Source organism: Eurosta solidaginis, chromosome 1 (genome assembly GCF_040869045.1).
Source record: "Eurosta solidaginis isolate ZX-2024a chromosome 1, ASM4086904v1, whole genome shotgun sequence".
Lineage (NCBI taxonomy): Eukaryota > Metazoa > Arthropoda > Insecta > Diptera > Tephritidae > Eurosta > Eurosta solidaginis.
The window spans coordinates 222,478,515-222,498,271 of record NC_090319.1 but is presented as its reverse complement, the minus strand read 5'-3'; the positions used below and the strand labels follow the sequence as shown (position 1 = coordinate 222,498,271).

Sequence of the window (19,757 nt, the reverse complement as noted above, 5' to 3'; positions counted from 1 at the left end):
TTCGTATGAATCGATCGGAAGTCCACGTAAGTATGGATACTTATGCGTAATTTTCTCCATATTTAGATATTGACTAGGTAAGCCAAGTCGCGCACAGTATGCACCTCACTTATTTCGTATTTCGCACCATCATGTATGTTTGAGATACGTATCGATGTCCGCATTGATTCCTTTTCGATACGCGTATTCTCGCCAGTCCATCGAAGACACAACGATTCATGCTCGCCATTTAAGCCCAAAGAATCATATATATGTTTCTCCATCAACGTCACGGATGATCCCTCCTCTAAAAAGGCGAAGGTTTTAAGTGATTTACCTTTTGGTGTATACGCACTGGTATTATACGAAAACATGGAGTTTCTTCCTCAGGGCCGACATGAGTATTTACTAGTTGATTTTTTTGCATGGGTGGTGCCGTATTTTGATTATGTTCGGAACACGGATACGTGCTACTCGTTGGTAAGCTGCTTTTATGAAGAAGCTTGTGGTGTTTCGATTTACAGCCATCGACCCCACATTCTTTACTCGAATAACATTTTCGGCGATGCATGTTTAAACACTGGCGGCACAATTTGTTGGCCTTCACAACATCCCACTTACATTGCAAGTTGAGTTTACTAAATTCTGTACACGCTTGGATCTTGTGATCACTGCACCAGCATACAACACATCCAACTTTATTGTGGTTTTCACTACTCGCTGATTGCATATGTGTATTCATTACACCACTTCTGTTTGATATTCGTGGGGTGACCACCTTGCTCGCAGCGTCGACTATTTGGAAAATCCAACTGCTAAATGCTTTAATAATTGGTACTTGCTCGTCATGCTGTAACATTGCCCAATTTAACTTATGTTGACTTGGGAGCTTGTCGACGAACTCCTTTACCAATATTGGATTATTTAAATGTGCCTCCAAATGGCAGGCTTCCATAGCGGAGCAGATGTTTTGTACGCATAAAGCGAAATCGATGAGACTTTCTAGTTTTTCTTTCAGCGGTGGAATCGCCCTGGCCTTCTCTACTAATGATTCTAATATATGCTCTGGACGTCCAAAACACATTTTAAGTGTCTGAATTATTTCAGGGACCAACGAGGGCAGCAGTAATTTGCAACGTACTGTTTCATACGCCTTACCTTTGAGACACTTCTGCAATCGCATCAGATTTTCTGCATTAGTGTACCCTGCAATTTCTGTGCTGTTTTTATAATTACTCAAGAACAGCGGCCAGTCATCTGGGTTTCCGTTGAAATTAGGTAGATCCATTGGGATTACTTGCCTAGCTGCAAGCTGTGACGAAGTTGGAGCGGTTGTTGCGCGGTTAGTTCCAATGGGGGAACTTTGACCCAGTATTTCATATTTCTTTTGCAAATATTTCTGCTCAAATTTTCGCTCCTCTTCTAAGAGTTCCAACCTCAAGGCGTGTTGAGATACACTTTCGTAACTTTCGGAGCTATAATTGTGTTGGTGTTAGCTGCTAGTTGTTGTTGACCTAACGAGTACGGTGTTGCCGAGGTTGCTCGATGCATGTTGGATGAAGTGATGGTGACGGAAGTTACCACGGGTGCGATCGATGCCGCCGGGTTGCTTGCAGTAGTAAGCATCCCCGTTGGTTGCTGGCCGATTTGTGCGCCAATATTGGGCGACGATGAAGCTTTTGGCTGTCCTGTCGTTGCCGTAGAGATTTCACTATTTGATGTCGGTGGAGCGGGGGTGCTCCTTCCGTGTAACCAGTTTGCGCGGTTTCGCAAAACTTGCAGTTCCAACTTATGTTGGCTACGTTACTATCCACCCCGATGCAATCATAGTGGAACCATTTGTTACATGTGTCGCACTGCACCATATCGTCGGTGTCTTTTTCCCGACAATTTCCGCAATTGTAATCCTTAGTCATATTTCACAACTTTTATTTTACAAAAAAAAATATTTTTAAAGTTTTTGTTGCCTTTGTGGCGATTCAAATAATCAAACAAATTTTTTAGCTTGCTTTAATAAAGTTTATTAGCACTTTTCAAATGCTTCTTACGCGTTGCTTTAAAAATATTTTTTTTGATTATTACGCACTTAGGTTTGAATTCAAAAAGGGCTCTAAATATGACTGACGATGTTACTTATAGTAGTACAATTATGGCGTGATTCTTACCTAACTGTTAACTATTTACATACATGTAGTATGAGTTATTTTGTTACATATTGGAAATGAAAAGTTAACTGCACAAAGTATGTATGTATGTTTTTATGATACATGCTAAAGCAAGAAAAAAAAAGAGAACATGAAAATAACTATACCCCGCAGTATCATAAGTAAGTATACCCAGCGACAACAGGTATATTACAGGACGGTGGTCGGTTTCAACCAGAAATTTTCTGCCATAGACATATGGTCTGAAGAAGGTTATAGCCCAATTGATTGCGGCTAGTTCTTTTTCGATTGTGATTTCACCTTTTGTGAATGACCTAGAAGCGTAAGCAATTGGTAATTGTTTGCCATCGTGTTCTTGACTCAGGACAGCTCCGTAAGCATACCCCCTAGCGTCTGTTGTTATGCAGAATTCTTTATTGAAGTCTGGGTATTGCAAAAGTTTTGGAATAATTAATGCTTCCTTTAGGTAGGCAAAGGCTTTTTGACATTCTTCCGTCCACTCAAAGGAAACACTCTTTTTGCAAAGCCTATTTAGTTCTGCGAAGTTCGGTACAAATCTTCTGTAGTAATTGCAGAACACTACAAACCGTTTAACTTCATCAGCTGTTTTTGGTGTTGGGTAGTTTGAACTGTTTCAAATTTGGTTGGGTCGGGTAGTATTCCCGTTCTTGTATGTTTATGGCCTAAATAGGTTACTTCTTGTCTGAAAAAGTGACATTTATCTGAATGTAATTTTAGGTTGTATTTTCTACATGTGGAGAACACGTCTCGTAAGTTTTTTAACATATGTCGTTCAGAGCAACCTAATACAACTAAGTCATCCATATAAAGGAACGCTTGAGATGATTTGAGACCTGCAAATGCTAGTGTCATCATTCTCTGGAATGAATTCGGTGCTAATTTCAATCCATAAGGTAATCTTTTGAATCTGTATGTACCATTTTCAGCTGTGAATGAGGTTATATCCCTTGAATCTGGGTGTAGTTCTAGCTATGTCGATAGTAGTCTACACGAACAAAATGTTCATGCGGTCTACATCAACTTACCTGTGTTGTGAGGGCGAGTTAACATGCCACAAATGCAAATAACATAGATACAGGCTAACAGCGAAACTAATGTCGATAACATACGCTGCACCAACAGCCAGCAACATTGCATATGTTGCTAAACATATTGTCACCAGCTGCAAGTAACAGAATGAGACAAAAAAATAAGATTATTGAAATTGCATACGTTTGGTTATGTGTATATTCAAACTATTAGACTGTAATCGCATGATTATCTGTACCGAAAGGAGTAATGACCAGTCCGGTTGGACACAAAAGCAAGTATAGAGGAAATTGGATAGTTCGAAAATAATAACTGATCACCTGATGTTACAAAAATAGTTCGAAAACAAGGTTTTTAACGCATTGTAGCAAATGGATTTTAATTCAATTATAATTCATTTATTGAATTTAACACTTAAAATTAACAATTGGTATTTCAAGGCTGATATTTCAAATAGCAAGTATGATAATTTAAAAGATAATGGAAAGAAAATTTGATTGAATGAAACTTGCTTAGCTAAGACGAAGAAGATTTGATCCTTCTTGCGACCGCGCAAGGGTTAGAGTGAATGAGGAGACTAACCGCAAGTGCTACTTCGGGTGGTTTTATATGGAAAAATATAACTTACGGTTTGATAGATACTTCCTTGGTTAAATGCGGTGGAGGTAATGATGCTGATGATTGATCCGTAGTTGATGTCCTGGGGGAAATGGTGGATGATTGGTAGATGATTTTGGATGGATCCGGTTGTTTTTTCGATACTGATATCACCAGTAGTAAAACAGCAAGAGAGCGATGTTGTGTATCGCACTAGTATTTATAATAAAAAAGTGATTGATGGATGGCAACTCCAGACTACTCTAAAGCCAGGGTTGTATGAACGCAAGTCATAACTAGTGAGGTGAACGCAAGTCACCGGAGAAGTGATTGCAAGTCACAGATGGGTGGTTAGGTGAACGCAAGTCACATAACTGGTTAGGTGACCGAAAGTCACTTACGGAACGCATATTGACCTACGGAACGGAATATTAGGGGGACTCATGAAAGCATATAAACTTATAAGGTGTAAAATTATATCGTTTTACACACACTGTTATATGCACGCACCTAGTAATATTCTTGATAAACTTGATTGTTTATCAGCTGTATTATTGCCAAACAAAAATTTTTTGATTGTTATACAAATTAAAAATGCCAAGAATAAGTGAAGAATCAAAGCTAAAACGTCTTTACTTGCTGATGTTTGAGATTTCTGATGAAAATGCCTGCTGTAATGTCTGCAAGGTTGCATTCCTTTGAGTTTACCGCGTTTACACAATGAAATGTGCGCGTAAATTTATACAAATTGGGTAAATGGTTTTTCATACAAAGTTTGACAGCTCGTTTACGCACTAGATAAATTTATATGTTTACACACGTTATAAGGCATTTATAAGGTTACATGAGTCCCCTTATTATTTAAGTGAGCACAACTCACTTAAACATGGCGGCCCCCTTGCACCTGTGCAAAGCTAAACCTTTGAAAGCTGTATCCTAATCGAGGGTTGGGTTTAAGGTAGTTTTTGGTATTTGTTGATATGATAGTTTGTAGAAATTGTTTCATATCACCATGATGGATTCGTCCGTTTTGATACGTATAATTCGATGATATAATATATGTAGACTGGATTTCATTGCCAGCTGATTCGTTTTGGTTTCTCTGAATGATGAAAACTGATACTTTTCACACAAATTGTAATCCTGTAAATAAGATTAGCTTTAGAAGATGATTTTTAAAACCATATCTTTTAGATGATAAATTATGTAGGAGTAAAGTTGGATTCAGAACCTAGTTGTGGTATGACGATAGAATGCAATTCCTTATAGATATTCTTTCTTTTACTAGTTTTTGATACGATATTGTTTAAAGATGGTTATCGCAAGTGGACTGTATATGATTAGGTTTCAATACGGTATTAAACGTAATTTTTATTTGATTCTTGCAAAAGATTCAACAAAACGAAAATATTAAAATGTATAGATGATATTTGTCGTTAAAATTGCGAAGTGTTGACTCATATGATAAAAGTTGGTTTATTAAGCTGTGTTAAAACTTGAAGATTAGGTTTATGTCACAGCCCTGTAATAGCTTTCGAAAGTGGGCTGTATTTAAGGTAAATTGGTGAAAGGATTAGATATGTATATATATATATATATATATATATATTTTTTTTTTTTTTGTTTTGAAATTAGAGCAAAGACGAATTAAACTTTGATCGATCGTTTCTTGTGTGCTTTGCTAGAACTTCGGAGGGGTTGGGTGTTGAGTTCTGAGGGTTGTTGTTGGCAAATGAGTATTGCCATTTGGTTATTGGAACATTTTGCATGCTATGAAAAAGAATATTAACTGCACCCGTCTTCCATATGTTTGGAGGCTTTTCCATTCGCGAGAGTAAAATTTTTGTTTTCCAAATTGGTACATGATTTTCGAAGCGGTCGATGATCATTGCCATGAGAAGGGTACCACACAGCTCCGGCATGAAAAAGTTGACTTCTTGCAGTATTTCAAAATTAGGTTTTGGGAAGATATGATGCCAAATAAAATACAGTAATAAGAAAATTATCTCGATATGTGATGGTGCTCTGCACCTTTTGAATTCCTTCGCTACTTTCCGAGGTAGCTTGAGGAATGTTGAAAAGCAATTTCAATTTTTTATCTATTAAGATTCGTTTGCTTTCGAATCGGGCTTTTAGCGCATCCCATGCTAATGAAAAATTGTCATCGGAAAAAGGGTATAGCTTTACGATCGGGCCTGCCTTTCCTCGAGTCTTATTTCGCAAGTTTCTGTACGGGAGTCAGTCTGGGATGGTTGAGATAAACGGCCGTGAACATATCACCAAAGGATGGCCACTCCTCGTAACTACCGTAAAATATTTCTGTATCACACGGTGCCACCTTGAGACACGAAACCAAGTTGGGATCGAAAGGCAGAGACTGACGGGAGGTATTGACTGAAACTGTTGGATTCCCACGGAGGATTTTTAATTGATCCAATATATATGATTTACAGATGTAGAAAGGGTCAGCAAAAACTGAAATTTGTTGTGGGCTTCCTCTTTAAACTCTCCAGAAACTGCGCTCTCCTCAGCTATGCAGACGTTTTCATAGGCGTTTTTTAACGAAGCCCAACAACCGTTGAGGTCTTCTAACTTGACATCCAATAAAGAGCCCATTTGGTCATCAGGATCTTCTTTTTGAAAATTAGTGCAAATTTTCACCACATTGTTGGAGTCGAAGATAAATTTTGACATGATTTCTGTTGAAGAAGGCATGATTGAAGACTGTATCAAGGGTTTGATTTGATAAAAAAATGACTGGGATGACAATCTGTTTGGAGACTATTTGAGTTCACAAGTGGTATTGTGCACGAAGATTCGGGTTTATAATGAGAAACTTCAACACTACAGATGCAAGGCGAGAAACACTTATTTGGATAGTGGACTTTCCGCCTGTCGCTCAGAGGGATAACGATTTTTCGAAAACGAATGGGCACTTAATAGGTTTTGCACTGCTCACGAAGGGATTCATAAAAAAAAAAAATAAGCAATGTTAATCAGGAATGCCCCGCTGATATCGAAGGGATTTCACAAAAAGAACTTATCACGGTTTATTAGGAATGCCCCCTAATTCACTGAAATATACGTATGATGTTGAATGTTTTGTGATATAAATGTTTGTGTGATGTATAAATAAACGTGGTATGTGTAGAATTGATGGATGATGATGGAGATATGGGTATGATTTGGTGGTTAACATGTTATCCGCAAAATAACGTGGGATCTTCGATATTTGAGAAACCCAAGATAAGGGGGTTTTTCAAAAGATGTTATGGTTGGACACAACCAACGTAATAACGCGTTTTTTCTCGTGCTGGAGTGCACAAGATGTAAGATTGTTGTATTTTTATTAAGAGATAATTTTTTCAGACAATTATTGGGTACGAACCCAGTCGCAACGATAAATCCTTACTACAACTTTAATATCTTTAGTTATATCGATGACTATGCCGATTAGAGCAAATCACACTCTTTATTCATTCAAACTGGCGTTTATCTGTATGTGAATGTAAGCAACTTGTTGCGGTATGTATATACGTAGGTACACAACCTTTCTCTTTATTGAGAAAAACTCATATATGCATTTTATTAAAATTTAGGGATCTTCTATATGTACATATATATATATTTGAATTTCATTAAGGAGCGACCTTTTATAATTTTGGGAAGTTAGTCGAAAGAAAAAGGGGTAATATCCGAACGCAAATAGCTTGAATTTTTGTTCAACCTTGTCAACCAATAAATATTTGTATGGGCGTACATGTATGTGAAAAAACCAAATAGATCGGCCGCCGTCGCTACTAGCGCAAGCGCAAGCGACGATCGAAAAAATTTTTGGAAATGAGTCACGCTATTCGCAAAATATCGGATAGGAATTCCGTATGTATGTATATATATATATATAACCGTATATGAAAATAAGGGTTAAATATACGGGCTTGGTGGCGAATGTATCTTTTTTGGGAAAAAACTAAGGACTGGTAGAGTATATGAAAATAACGGTTAAATATACGGGCTTGGTGGCGAATGTATCTTTTTTGGGAAGAAACTAAGGACTGGTACTTACGTTCTTATCCTTACTGTTCTCATGTTCCAATGCGTATTTTGATTTGATGAATGTCCCAATAATTTTGCCAACAAGATGCTTGTGTGGTCTTTTGCTTTAAATATGTTCACTGGGCAACTTTCCGGAATGATTTGCCACAATAATGCCACCAACAAGATGTTTGAGACCGTCTTTTTGGTTTAGATATGTCTGCTGGGCAATTTTTTGAAAAAATGCTACCACAGATTTGCGTTCAAAATTCAATTTGATCACTTTAATTTAACTTTTGGCTTAATTTAAAGCTTTTACTTTAGTTTGGCAGAAATTGAATAGCACACGCGCAAGTTGAAAATTCGAGTTGAAAATTGGCGATGGGGCGATGGCGATATACAAACAGTGTTGTACCTTTTTGCGTTGCCACTGTTTCAAATTTCGCTCGCAAGGACAAAATGTTTAACGCATTGACGCAAATGGATTTTAATTCAATTATAATTCATTTACTGAATTTAACACTTAAAATTAACAATTCGAATTTCAAGGCTGATATTTGAAATAGAAAGTATGATAATTTCAAAGATAAATTTTTCCACAATAGAAAGTAAATTTGATTGAATGAAACTTGATTTGTTAAGTCGAAGAACAGAATTCGGGATTTGATCCTTCTTGCGACCGCGCAAGGGTTATAGTGAATGAGGAGACTAAGCGCAAGTGCTACTTCGGGAGGTTTTATATGGAAAAATATAACTTACGGTTTGATAGATACTTCCTTTGATAGATGTGGTGGAGGTAATTTTGCTATTGATTGATCCGTAGTTGATGACCTGAGGGAAATGGTGGATGATTGCTAGATGATTTTGGATGGATCCGGTTGTTTTGTCGATACTGATATCACCAGTAGTAAAAGAGCATGTTTAGGTCAGGACTTACATATTTTTATACAGCAAACACGGCCACTCTAATACATAATTTATTTAGTGCAAATTCATACATACTTTCATGTACTGCACACCCACATGCATACACATTCATGTATGTTCACATATATGCAACACTAACACGGGTAACTGAGTCTTCCATCGGATAACAAATATCTCTTGGAAAACCCCCGCATGATCTCTGGTTCTACAACATGGAGATCACTTTTCATTTTCTGTTCAATTTCCACCACGAAGGAAGAAGGTCAATTGCTGTTGTCACGCCACATACCAAAGGTAAAATATTTTACCATCTTAACGTTAAATAAACTAATTACGCCCCGATTCTGAGCGTTACCAGTAAAATAGTACCCAGAACATTATGTAACCGAATATCGTTACCAGTTCTTTTATCCGCGATTCTGGCCCAAGTGGTAACGCTGTCATTACCGAAAAACTCACCAGTGTCTGTGGAGAAATTGGAAAGGAGTTCTCTTCGCTTTCGCGGTTGCCACTTTGGTCCATTTGGACCAAAAATGGTTCCTTCCAACCCCATTTGGTCCGCTGGTCCCTTTTCTTCAATTTTGGTCTTTTTAGGCAGTAGACAGATTGGTAATTTTCTTTCTTTTTCACTCAGGTAAAAATTCACAATATTGCCCAAATATTCGCCACACTTTCGTTAGCCCCCGTATAATTTTGAATTTACTGCAACGGAACTCTCACCATAATAAATTTTTCAGTCAATAAAATGTACCAGAACAATAACATTTCACTTAGGATATAATTTAGGCCAGGCTATAAAAAGAAAAGTGTTGGCAAACACATTGTCCTTAATTGTTGATGAAATAACCGACTAATAAAAACAAACTCTTTTTTTATAATAATATTAATAACGGCTAGATACTCGATCGGTTATACAACACTGTGTAAAATATGTATATTGTAACGAATTTACTTCAAATCCTCTTATTTGCAACCTTTTCCTAAGTTCGAATCACTAAACTGTTGAATAAATACATAACTCCAATCTTCAATAATGCAAAAATGGCCTTTATTAAAGTACTGCACAATAACACTTATACTTCGCTTACTGATAGCTTGCTTAACTCAACTGATTGATAGCTTTAATGAAACTAACCCTACTATTGCCCGACAGATTACGGACTTAATCAAAACTGATTGTAGCGCCTCTATTTTTGAGGCCTTTTATACTCTTTGATTTCCTCGTTACATCTTCTAGGCGCTTCTGTTCTAGAATCTACTAGTTTGTTATCTGTTATAATTATAACTACAGATGTACGTGTATCTCGGATAAGATATCTGCATGTGTTTGTGCGCTGCTTCTCTGCTTCGTGTACGTACATATGTATACACATAATGATTGAATTATTGATGTGCATCCACGTCACTGCTTAACATCGGCTTAGAGATGGCAGTACGCCTTTGTTTAGTATATTTGTAACAATATAAAATAAAAATTACTTCTCGGCTAGCATAGCTTATAGCGAATACTCTGCCGTGAGCCTAACACTTTCAAAACTTATACAAAGAAGTTCTATGCATTACTTCTCGTTTGGCACGTTGATATTTAAATCTTTCGCACCCAGCTCAATGAGTTCAAGGAATTCCAGGACTATTGTGGTGTAAAGCCACACGAGGTAATTGAAAATTAAGTATCTTGGCACAAGAAATATTTTAACTTGAAAACAGAAGGAAGCAAAAGCAAAAGAGAATTGATTTCGGAAGAAATGTTTTCTATAAAATTATTCCCGTAGATGCTAGCAGAAACCCTGAGACCTGGGATCAAAACTCACACTTACTGAATATAGGCTCTGATATGAAGTTTAAACGTTAAGGGAAAAAGTAAGCATCTATAAAAATAGCACTAACAAAATTGCCTAGTTTCGTTTATGATTTACTGATTTTTCCACATACATAGTTCGGCAACACCAGAACGCAAATTTTGAACCGCTTCCTTCTAAAACCTAACTGCACTATATATTTTATTTCATTGCAATCAACAACATAATTCTAAAACCAAGAGCTTTGTGACCAACACTAGGTTCACAACGTTTGGTTGGTGAAAGACATAGACTTATCCTATGTCAAAATATAGAAACACTTTTTGGTCGCATGCACATATATTTCTTTGTTCAGCTTGAATTAAAGGAAAGTCTTCACTATGTTTAGTAAAATTTTATGTAGAAACATCCTAAAATTTTGTATTTAATACTAATATAATAAAACAAAAATTTGGTCCTTTTTTTCGATTAATTTGGGTCCCAAATGAAAACATGGTGTGGTAACCGTGTTCGCTTTACCGAAAATGTCTCACTTGTAGATACGAGGTTAACGAATAACCGGACGATGTGTATGTATATGCATATTATGCATAATAAGTTTCTACAAAGGTATATTGTAATTTATTCTGTGAATGTACATAATGTAAACAAATACATATGTATAGCAAGAGGCAACACTTTTATTCTTTTACCAACTTTACTTATTTACGCTTACAATTTTTTATTTTTCAGTTTCGCCTTTTTCTAAAGAACAGCTGTTGTGTGGTTATTTCGATGTAACCACTTACTTTTGTGGGTAAAAAATTATCCGGCTACTTTCGCGGGTAGAATACCAAAAGGGTGTAAAAGTTGTCACATGATTTCGTTACTGTGGTGAAGAATGTTGTTACCACACTAGAATCGGGGCGTTATTGTCATTATTATTAATACAAATATTTGCCTTTTTATTTCTTTTGTTACATATATATATTCTCTGTGCAACCACGCACCGTGCGATAATATTAATATACATTTGGTCCTTTCTCACCGTGAGATATTTTACAAGTGACCAGAACTTGATCTACATATACAGTCCACATCACAGAAAAGGCAAATCAAGATTATCATTTTTCAATTTGGCACAACAACCAAGATCTTCGAGATTCCTTAATATCAAGAAACAAGACCTTCGAGATTTTTGGGGCACACCACAACAAGACCTTCGAAATTAAAAACAAACTTATCTTTGCAAACCAGCTACCAAGCACAGGTAGCCGCAACAACAATCAAGGTACGTGGTTATAATTTACAACGCACAATTGTTTTTTGAAGTGAACTTTTTTTTAAGTGAATTAAGTGGTAAAAAGGCCTTTTGTCTATCAGCATTATCCCCCCACCCGCGGTAAGGTTCTGCAGACACAGCTTAAGGTAACATAGTGCAGCATTTTTAGTAGAAACAATTTTAGTTTTAACTTAAACTGCACTATTTTCGGTTTCACATAACCATACATTCTTTTTAGTTTCGTTGTTTGTTAATTTTCAACAACAACAACAGCACTTCACTTTGGTTCATATTACCCAACAAAAAATTCGCTAGTAATTTTAACTGCTTATTTGTTGCTTATTATTTTTTACACTTTGCCTTATTTTTTGCGGCGTAACATATGCTGGATTAATTCAACGGAGTCCAGGTTTTTTGTTGTAAAAAATAACCATTACATCTGTGTGGGTGGCGAATCGGCGTTTTTTATATACATCCGCGCATACAAAATTACACTAAAAGAAATAGATAGTGAAAATTTAAAAAGTACATTGCATTTTAATCTGCTTTCGCTTTTGTTGCCCTCCTTTCTCTTGCTCTCTTTTCAGTAGCTTAGCTAGTTATACGAGTCGGTGGATTTTTAACACCTATTATTACGCAATTGAGGGTTTTCACTTGAATTGCGTTAACACTTTGCTAGGTATACGAGTCGGTGGGTTTCTACCACCGATCAAAACGTAACTGAGGGTTCCTACCTTACTTGCGGTAGCACTTAGTTAGGTATACAAGTCGGTGGATTTCTACCACCGATCAAAACGCAACTGAGGGTTTCTACCTTACTTGCGGTAGCACTTAGCTAGGTATACGAGTCGGTGGGTTTCTACCACCGATCAAAATGCAACTGAGGGTTTCTACCTTACTTGCGGTACTTAATTACATAACACTAGCTGAGCAGAGAGGGCAACAAAAGGTTTTTACCTCAAAAGTATACATTAAATCTTCCGGATTTCTATCTGTATACATATCATAAGTAAAAATGGATGCATACATACTTTTTGCTGAGGCAATTGTAGAATTCGAATCAGATATCGGTAACGTGAATGATCCCGAAAACCCTACTCTTTCCTTTCAACAAGAAGAGTTAAAAAATATGTGGATAAAAACCACAAACGCTTCTGACTGGTTAATATCCGAGGGTTTGTCCAAAGAAGAAATTAAAGCCATAAAAAAGAAGCGTAAGCTTTCTATGGCTAGTTATTTTAAATGTATGTCTGCTATGTCGGCTCAGACAGAGACCCTTAATAAAGCAGAAACAGAGAAAATTGATCAGCCTGCCCAAAAACAGACTGATCGCAAACACCATCTTCGCCTCCCTCCATGTGATACCGAAGTCTTCAAGGGTGACTATTTGTCTTGGCCAACATTCTGAGAAGAACCTCACTGAAAGGTATGAAAACAAGCGTAGTTTAGTTAAGGCTCAGCTCGGTATCAAACCTATTGGAACAGATTGCGGTAAATCTATTAAAGATTTACAATTAAAATTAAATAATTGCATGAACGCATTAAAAGGGCTTAAGATAGATTTATGGGATGCACTTTTTGTATACCTGTGCGCCGAAAAATTGCCCGAAATCAGCCTTTCAATTTGGGAATAGTCTTTAGGGAACAAAACGGATATAGCCAAATGTAAGGACATGAATAAATTCCTATCCGATAGATTTCTTGCGTTAGAAAACGTGTCTGGTCACAGAGGTAATAAAACTTCGAAAAGTTGTAAGCCCCAAAATACCAAAACCGCTGAACGTCATAATAAAAAGGTTGGCAGCTTCCAAACAAGCATAAAGAATTTTGATTGCAAAATGTGTTACACGAATGACCTCAAACTACGAACCTGCGCTAAATTCCTCAAAATTACACCTGCTCATAGAATTGAATTTATTAAAAACAATAACAGCTGCCTGAGTTGTTTGTCTTCTGGACATACTGTGTCGAAATTTACTAGTTCTTATAAATGTAGTACATGCCATTCTCGACACAACACGCTTCTACATATACAAAAAATTCAGCAAAAAGCAGCAGTTCATACAAGTAAGGGTAATGATACCCCTTCAACATCGCGACAAGCACGAGAGAGGCAAAATTCAAAGTCCAAGGACAAGCAAACCTCCAATTTGCAGTCTTGCCATGCGCATAATACCGCTGGTGTACTGTTAGGCACCGCTCGTGTCAACATACAATACCAATTTTTCAGCCAGATCCCTAATTGATTCTGGTTCTGAATGCTCATTTATTACCGAACGTCTCAAACGTCGAATTAACCTGCCATCCAAGAAAATTCGCGCTCAGGTTTCCGGTATAACTAACTCATTCTCTGCACAGGTCAAAGAGTCTTGTTCAATAGAGTTGCGGTCACTAATTGACCCATTATTTTCTTTGAACACCAAAGTTCTTATCCTGCCAAAACTTACAGGGGATCTTCCAACATGCCAGATCAGTGCGATGACCAGAGAATCATTCCCTGATCTCGAGTTGGCAGATAAAAGATTCTTTGTCAACGAACCAGTGGATCTAGTTCTTGAAGGAGACATTTACCCTCAAATCATCTTGAAAGGATTGCAGAAGAATGTACTTGGTACGCTCTTAGCACAAGAAACTGTTTTCGCCTGGATACTTACAGGCCGTACAGATGTGCAAGAGCAACCCAAAGAAATCGTCTCCTATTACAGTGGCGTATCATTGGATAAGCAATTATCCGCCTTTTGGGAACTGGAAGAAATCCCTAAAAACAAACGCTTTAATGCGGACGAACAATACTGCGAGGAATTATACAGAAGTACCACCACTAGGGATAATACCGGGAAATACACAGTCTCATTACCTTTTAAACGAGAATTTCTTTCCAATATATCCCTAGGGCCTGCTCTCAAAATAGCATGCTCTCAGTTCTTCCGGAACGAGACACGCCTCGCGAAAAATCCTTCTTTACAAACGGAGTACAATCGAGTTGTGACCGAATACGAGGAATTATAACATATGTCAAGGATCAACAGCTGTGTGCCACCAGACTCCTTTGACCACTATTTTCTACCTCATCAACAGCTGTGTTCCACCAGACTCCTCTGACCATTATTTTCTACCTCATCACGCCGTCATCAAGGAAGAAAGTACCTCCACGAAAGTTCGCGTTGTTTTTAACGCATCTAGTCCGACCGCAAACGGAGTAAGTCTGAAAGACGTTCTGTATACCGGTCCTACGCTACAAGCTGACCTAACTATCCTTATACTTCGCTGGAGACTTTACAAATATGTCTTCAACAGCGATATCGAGAAAATGTACCGACAAATTATGGTACAACCTAACCAAACCAAATACCACCGCATAGTATTCCGTACTAGCTCTGAAAGCCCTGTCAGCCTTTACAAACTGAAGACTGTGACATTCGGGGTTAACTGTGCTCCTTATCTAGAAATAAGGACACTTTTACAATTGGCAAAGAACGTCGAAGACACCTTTCCAATTGCATCCACAATACTTAGATAATACATGTATGTGGATGATATTCTTGCTGGTGGACACTGCATCCAATCAGCAATTACTGCCAGAGATCAAATATCTCAAGCATTGCAATAGCCGGCTTTCCACTAAGAAAATGGACAGCCAATTCCGACCAAATACTAAAGGATATCCCTAAACAACATCTCCTTAACAAGGATTTCCTGGAATTCGAAGACGCAAGTTCAGTGAAGGCACTAGGAATCAGGTGGAATGCACATAAGGATTAATTTTACTTCATCGCAAAGCCCGTGGAAAATTATGAGATTTTGACCAAAAGGACGATTTTATCAGCAATTGCAAAACTTTTCGACCCGTTAGGATGGCTTGCTCCAATAGTCATCGTAGCCAAAATCATTATGCAAAACATTTGGCTTGAAGGCACAAAGTGGGATGAAGAAGTATCACCAACTACTACCGAACGTTGGAAAATTTTTATGGAAAATCATCCCGAAATTGATAAAATTCGGATACCGCGCTGGACACACTTTTCTCCAACCAACAATGTGGAAATACACGGTTTCTGCGAGCACAGTGGCGCCTTTTGAGTTTTTTCTTTGCAAAAATCATAACTTTTGAACCAATGAAGTTATTTTAAAAATTTAAAATGCAAATGAAAGCTAATTATTTGAAGTTTTATTGTGTGAATGCTCAGAATGTCACAGATACAGGGTGCTTCAAAAAAATTTTTAGAAAATGCAAAAGCAAAATGTTTTTAGTAAAAAATAAAATGAAATTTGTCTTATAATGACGTATTTAAGCATTAAATAAGATAAACTAATGATTTTGATAAGATAGCGTGGCACCGCCCACTTATGATGAAAAGTTGTATCTAAGTAGTCACGTAATCAATAACTACCAAAATCGATAGACGTATTGTTAAATGGCAATACTCTAATAAAACTCAAATGTCCGTTTTTGGTGCCACAATAACAAAGTGCTTCAAAAGTCATCGTAAAATTTTACATATTTTTTTTTTAAATTTACAAGCCAAATATGTATTTTATTAATAACTAAAAGTTATTGAAAGTGGTTCAATGAAATTTCGTTTGAGCTAAAGATTAAACAGCCAACAAACTTTGGAAAAGGGGAGTGGCACTGCCCATTTATGCTAAAAAGTTTGATCTTAGTAACCGCTTTTCCAATTTGTAGCAAACTCGATAGACGTATTGATTTCTATAAAAATTTAATAATCGTTTGAAGACGAAATACCTAAGCTTTAAAATAAATAAAAAAAAAAATAAAATTTAAAGAAATGCAATAACGAAAAGTATATATTTATAAATTACTAAATTAATTAATTCTTTTATTTGAAATAAAAAATTTACTTGTACAAAGATATCTTATTTTTCAATAAAGTAACAAAATTGATTAGTAAATCTCTTTTTCATTGTTGTGATAAGAAGTGAGAATCTTATTTTATCTTAACATAGTCATCGTCACTGGAACATATATCTAACAAAGCAACCATTTCTGAGCTATACGCATCTGTAAGATCTTTTTGTGTTCTTACATACCTCATAGATGATATGACTGGATCAGAAGAGATAGCTACATGGTGAAAAGGGCTTCGTTTTGTCTAACTCCTGATATTTTGCAGGTGTTCATACATCTATATCTTTTGTAGTTCTTGTTCTTAGATTCTTGAGCTTCTTCAGACAATTCTCCTAATGGTAAGCATTGGTACTCTATTAAATTTTTTCCATGTTCTAAAATTTAATGTACCGTTGGTGTAAGTTTCTTCTCAGGATACTATTGATGCAGCAACTCTGTAGTTTTAGATGCATATTCTCCAAATTTGGGTCCATTAACTGGTTCGTTGCAGTTTTAAATTTTTAAATTACTCCCAATCTTTTCACAATATCTCTATCAACTCCTGTTATGCGAGCAGTCACTTCATCGTTTTCAAAAAATCTTCTTGAGGAGTTACCATCATTTGTATTACCGTATCCATACTTTGGACAGTCAACTCTAAGGCCAATCTCTTTATAGAATGCATCCTGAATTAGTTTTTTCTCCTGTTTTGTTTCTCCTTACATGTTGTATTGTCGTCGAAAACTTCTCCTTGTTGTGGTAGTGTATAAGCCAGCTTCAAAACAAATTCCATACATCTTATCCTAGCATGAAAAGGAGATATTCCATACTCATAATTTAGTTCGCCAGTTATTGAATCAAATTGGACATTTCATTGTAGATGTCGTATTTGTTATTAAGTTCAAAAAGTTCGACCATTGTAAGAAGAAAATCATGCTTTATTGTAATGACATTCCCCTCTTCAATTTCAATTATTGTTGGTTCTAATTTGGCAATTTGATTTTTTATATCACTCGCTGTTGCTTTTATGAGTTCGTAAGACTCCTTCTCGTATTGAAATAAAATCGGGCGGCACAATATAGTTGATGGCGGACGTGGATTTTTCCAATATTCTGAAGCTTCATCTTTTAGTCGTAATGGAACAATAGAAGCCATAAACATATTATTATCTGTAATTGTTTCATCGTCTACATTTATTCTTTGTTTATAATTATATAAAATTTTGAATTGTTATGATAGACGTCCTTCCATTTTCTTTCTATCATAATGTATTGTAAACAAATTTTTTCTTCCAAGCCTTCCTTTTCTTTAATGCTGGTTTCACTCGCTAATTATCTCATAATAGCCTCAACGAAGTTCCGTCTTGACTTTGTAGATTTAAGCACCGCAAATAGTTTCGAGTTTTCTAGATACATATTAGAATTGGCTTCTGACTAAATATTAAACTGTGAACTATATTTAAAAATACTATTCACTTTATTTAAGTAAACAAAATACTTAGTTCCTTAATCTCCAAAAGACGAATGATAATGTGCATTGTATGATTGATAGCTTTATATACCTACTCAAATTATTAAAATGAATTTCAGGTATACATTTCGTAACTAAAAAAATGTATGTTGTTAACAAGTTCCAATAACAAAAACGACCTTACAGCCGTACTGAATTATATATACCTGCTCAGGCGCGTATTTCTGCCCAAGGTTGTTTAACTTTATTTGATATAAAAAGTGAAGTTGCAGCTGGACGCAGGTAGACTTTATGAATTTAGGTAACTGAATATTTCACAAATAACTACTGTTAATTTGACGGAGCACATATTTTTTTAATTTTTTTTTTTTCCATCAAAGTTTTAAAAAGGGCCTAAAAATAGGCATTTCGAAAAACAGGTATATCCGCCAACTTTTACCAAAAAAAAAGCAATTTTTTTTTTGTTTCAATCCTAAATTAAATTATCTTTAATTGTTATACAGGAAAACGACAACCGGCCGCCCTATTTACTCACAAAACCATTTTAAATACAACGAAAAAAAGAAAATTTTCAAATTTTGCCCAATGTTGAAAATTGGTAAACTTTGAGCGGTTCTACCTCGTAACCTATAATTTTCTGTGAAAAAACAGTTGTATATTCTTGATCCCTGGAAAATTCTCTATTAGAAACATGTATTAGATTTAGCAAACGCTTTCATGATTTTTTTGATTTTTGCCATGCTTTAACGGCAGAGGCGCCACTATGCGACGCATCGGAGAAAGCGTATGCTGCGGAAATATACCTCCGCGTCGAATCAAACGACCAAGTTCAAATCAATTTGCTATTGGCGAAAACTAAAGTAGCTCCTGTAAAAAATATCTCCCTCTCCCGATTGAAATTATGTGGAGCAGTGCTACTCGCCGAAGTGATGGAAACATTAGCAGCAAATCTCAATTTAGGGAACCCAAAAACCTATTTATGGACCGATTCGACGATTGTACTGGCTTGGATACGAAAGCCCTCTTGTTCGTGGTCAACTTTCGTAGCACACCATATCACGAAAATCGTCGAAAAGGATAATTGGCGTCATGTGGATTCGGCATGAAATCCAGCCGATATGGCTAGCAGATGGATCCCAGCACATGAACTGGTCAACAATTCCTTGTGGTGGCAGGGACCTTCTTGGTTACAAGAAGACATCTCAAAACGGCCTATACAAGATATAACTTACAACACAACCATCGAGGAGAAACGAGTGCAAGCACATGCAATAACGACCAAAACGGATTTTGATATTCTGGATAGATTTTCGAACCTACCCAGAGCCCTAAGGGTGATATATTATGTCTAGAGATTTCTCGAAAGAACTCATCCAAAGACAAAAGATTATTTTAATTAAACGTCGTATCTGGTTTCATCAGATGAAATCGAAATCGCTACGCAACGCTTAGTTAAGATGTCGCAACAACAGTTTTATCCCACAGAATACAAAAATCTGAAGTCAGGCAGGCTAGTAGATTGTAAAAGCGAAGTGCTTCCTCTTGACCCTTTCTTACACAAGTATGCCATTATAAGGACTGGCGGTTGCATCCGCGCGGCTCTAGACCTACCATACAATGAACGCCAT

The 19,757-nt window shown here is 36.6% G+C and overlaps 1 protein-coding gene across 11 annotated transcripts in view; it reads right to left on the bottom strand.

The window, feature by feature from the left end:
* Nucleotides 1-19,757, bottom strand: part of LOC137237037 (striatin-3-like) — a 636,631-nt gene that overhangs the window by 600,641 nt on the left and 16,233 nt on the right. For 6 of the 11 annotated variants that reach the window (XR_010948768.1, XM_067760185.1, XM_067760184.1 and 3 more), the window contains exons 1-2: nt 7,858-8,186; nt 3,191-3,327 (exon numbers count right to left, since the gene is read on the bottom strand). The exons of 1 other annotated variant lie outside the window; for it this stretch is intronic. Coding sequence is in view for 8 of the 10 variants with exons in the window: in XM_067760185.1 (XP_067616286.1) it covers nt 3,191-3,297 (107 nt within the window). In the remaining 2 variants the exon portion in view is untranslated. Of the gene's footprint in view, nt 1-3,190; nt 3,328-3,822; nt 4,198-7,857; nt 8,187-19,757 lie in introns of those variants that run through there. 4 more of the 11 variants (XR_010948770.1, XM_067760188.1, XM_067760186.1 and 1 more) reach the window with 3 other exon arrangements.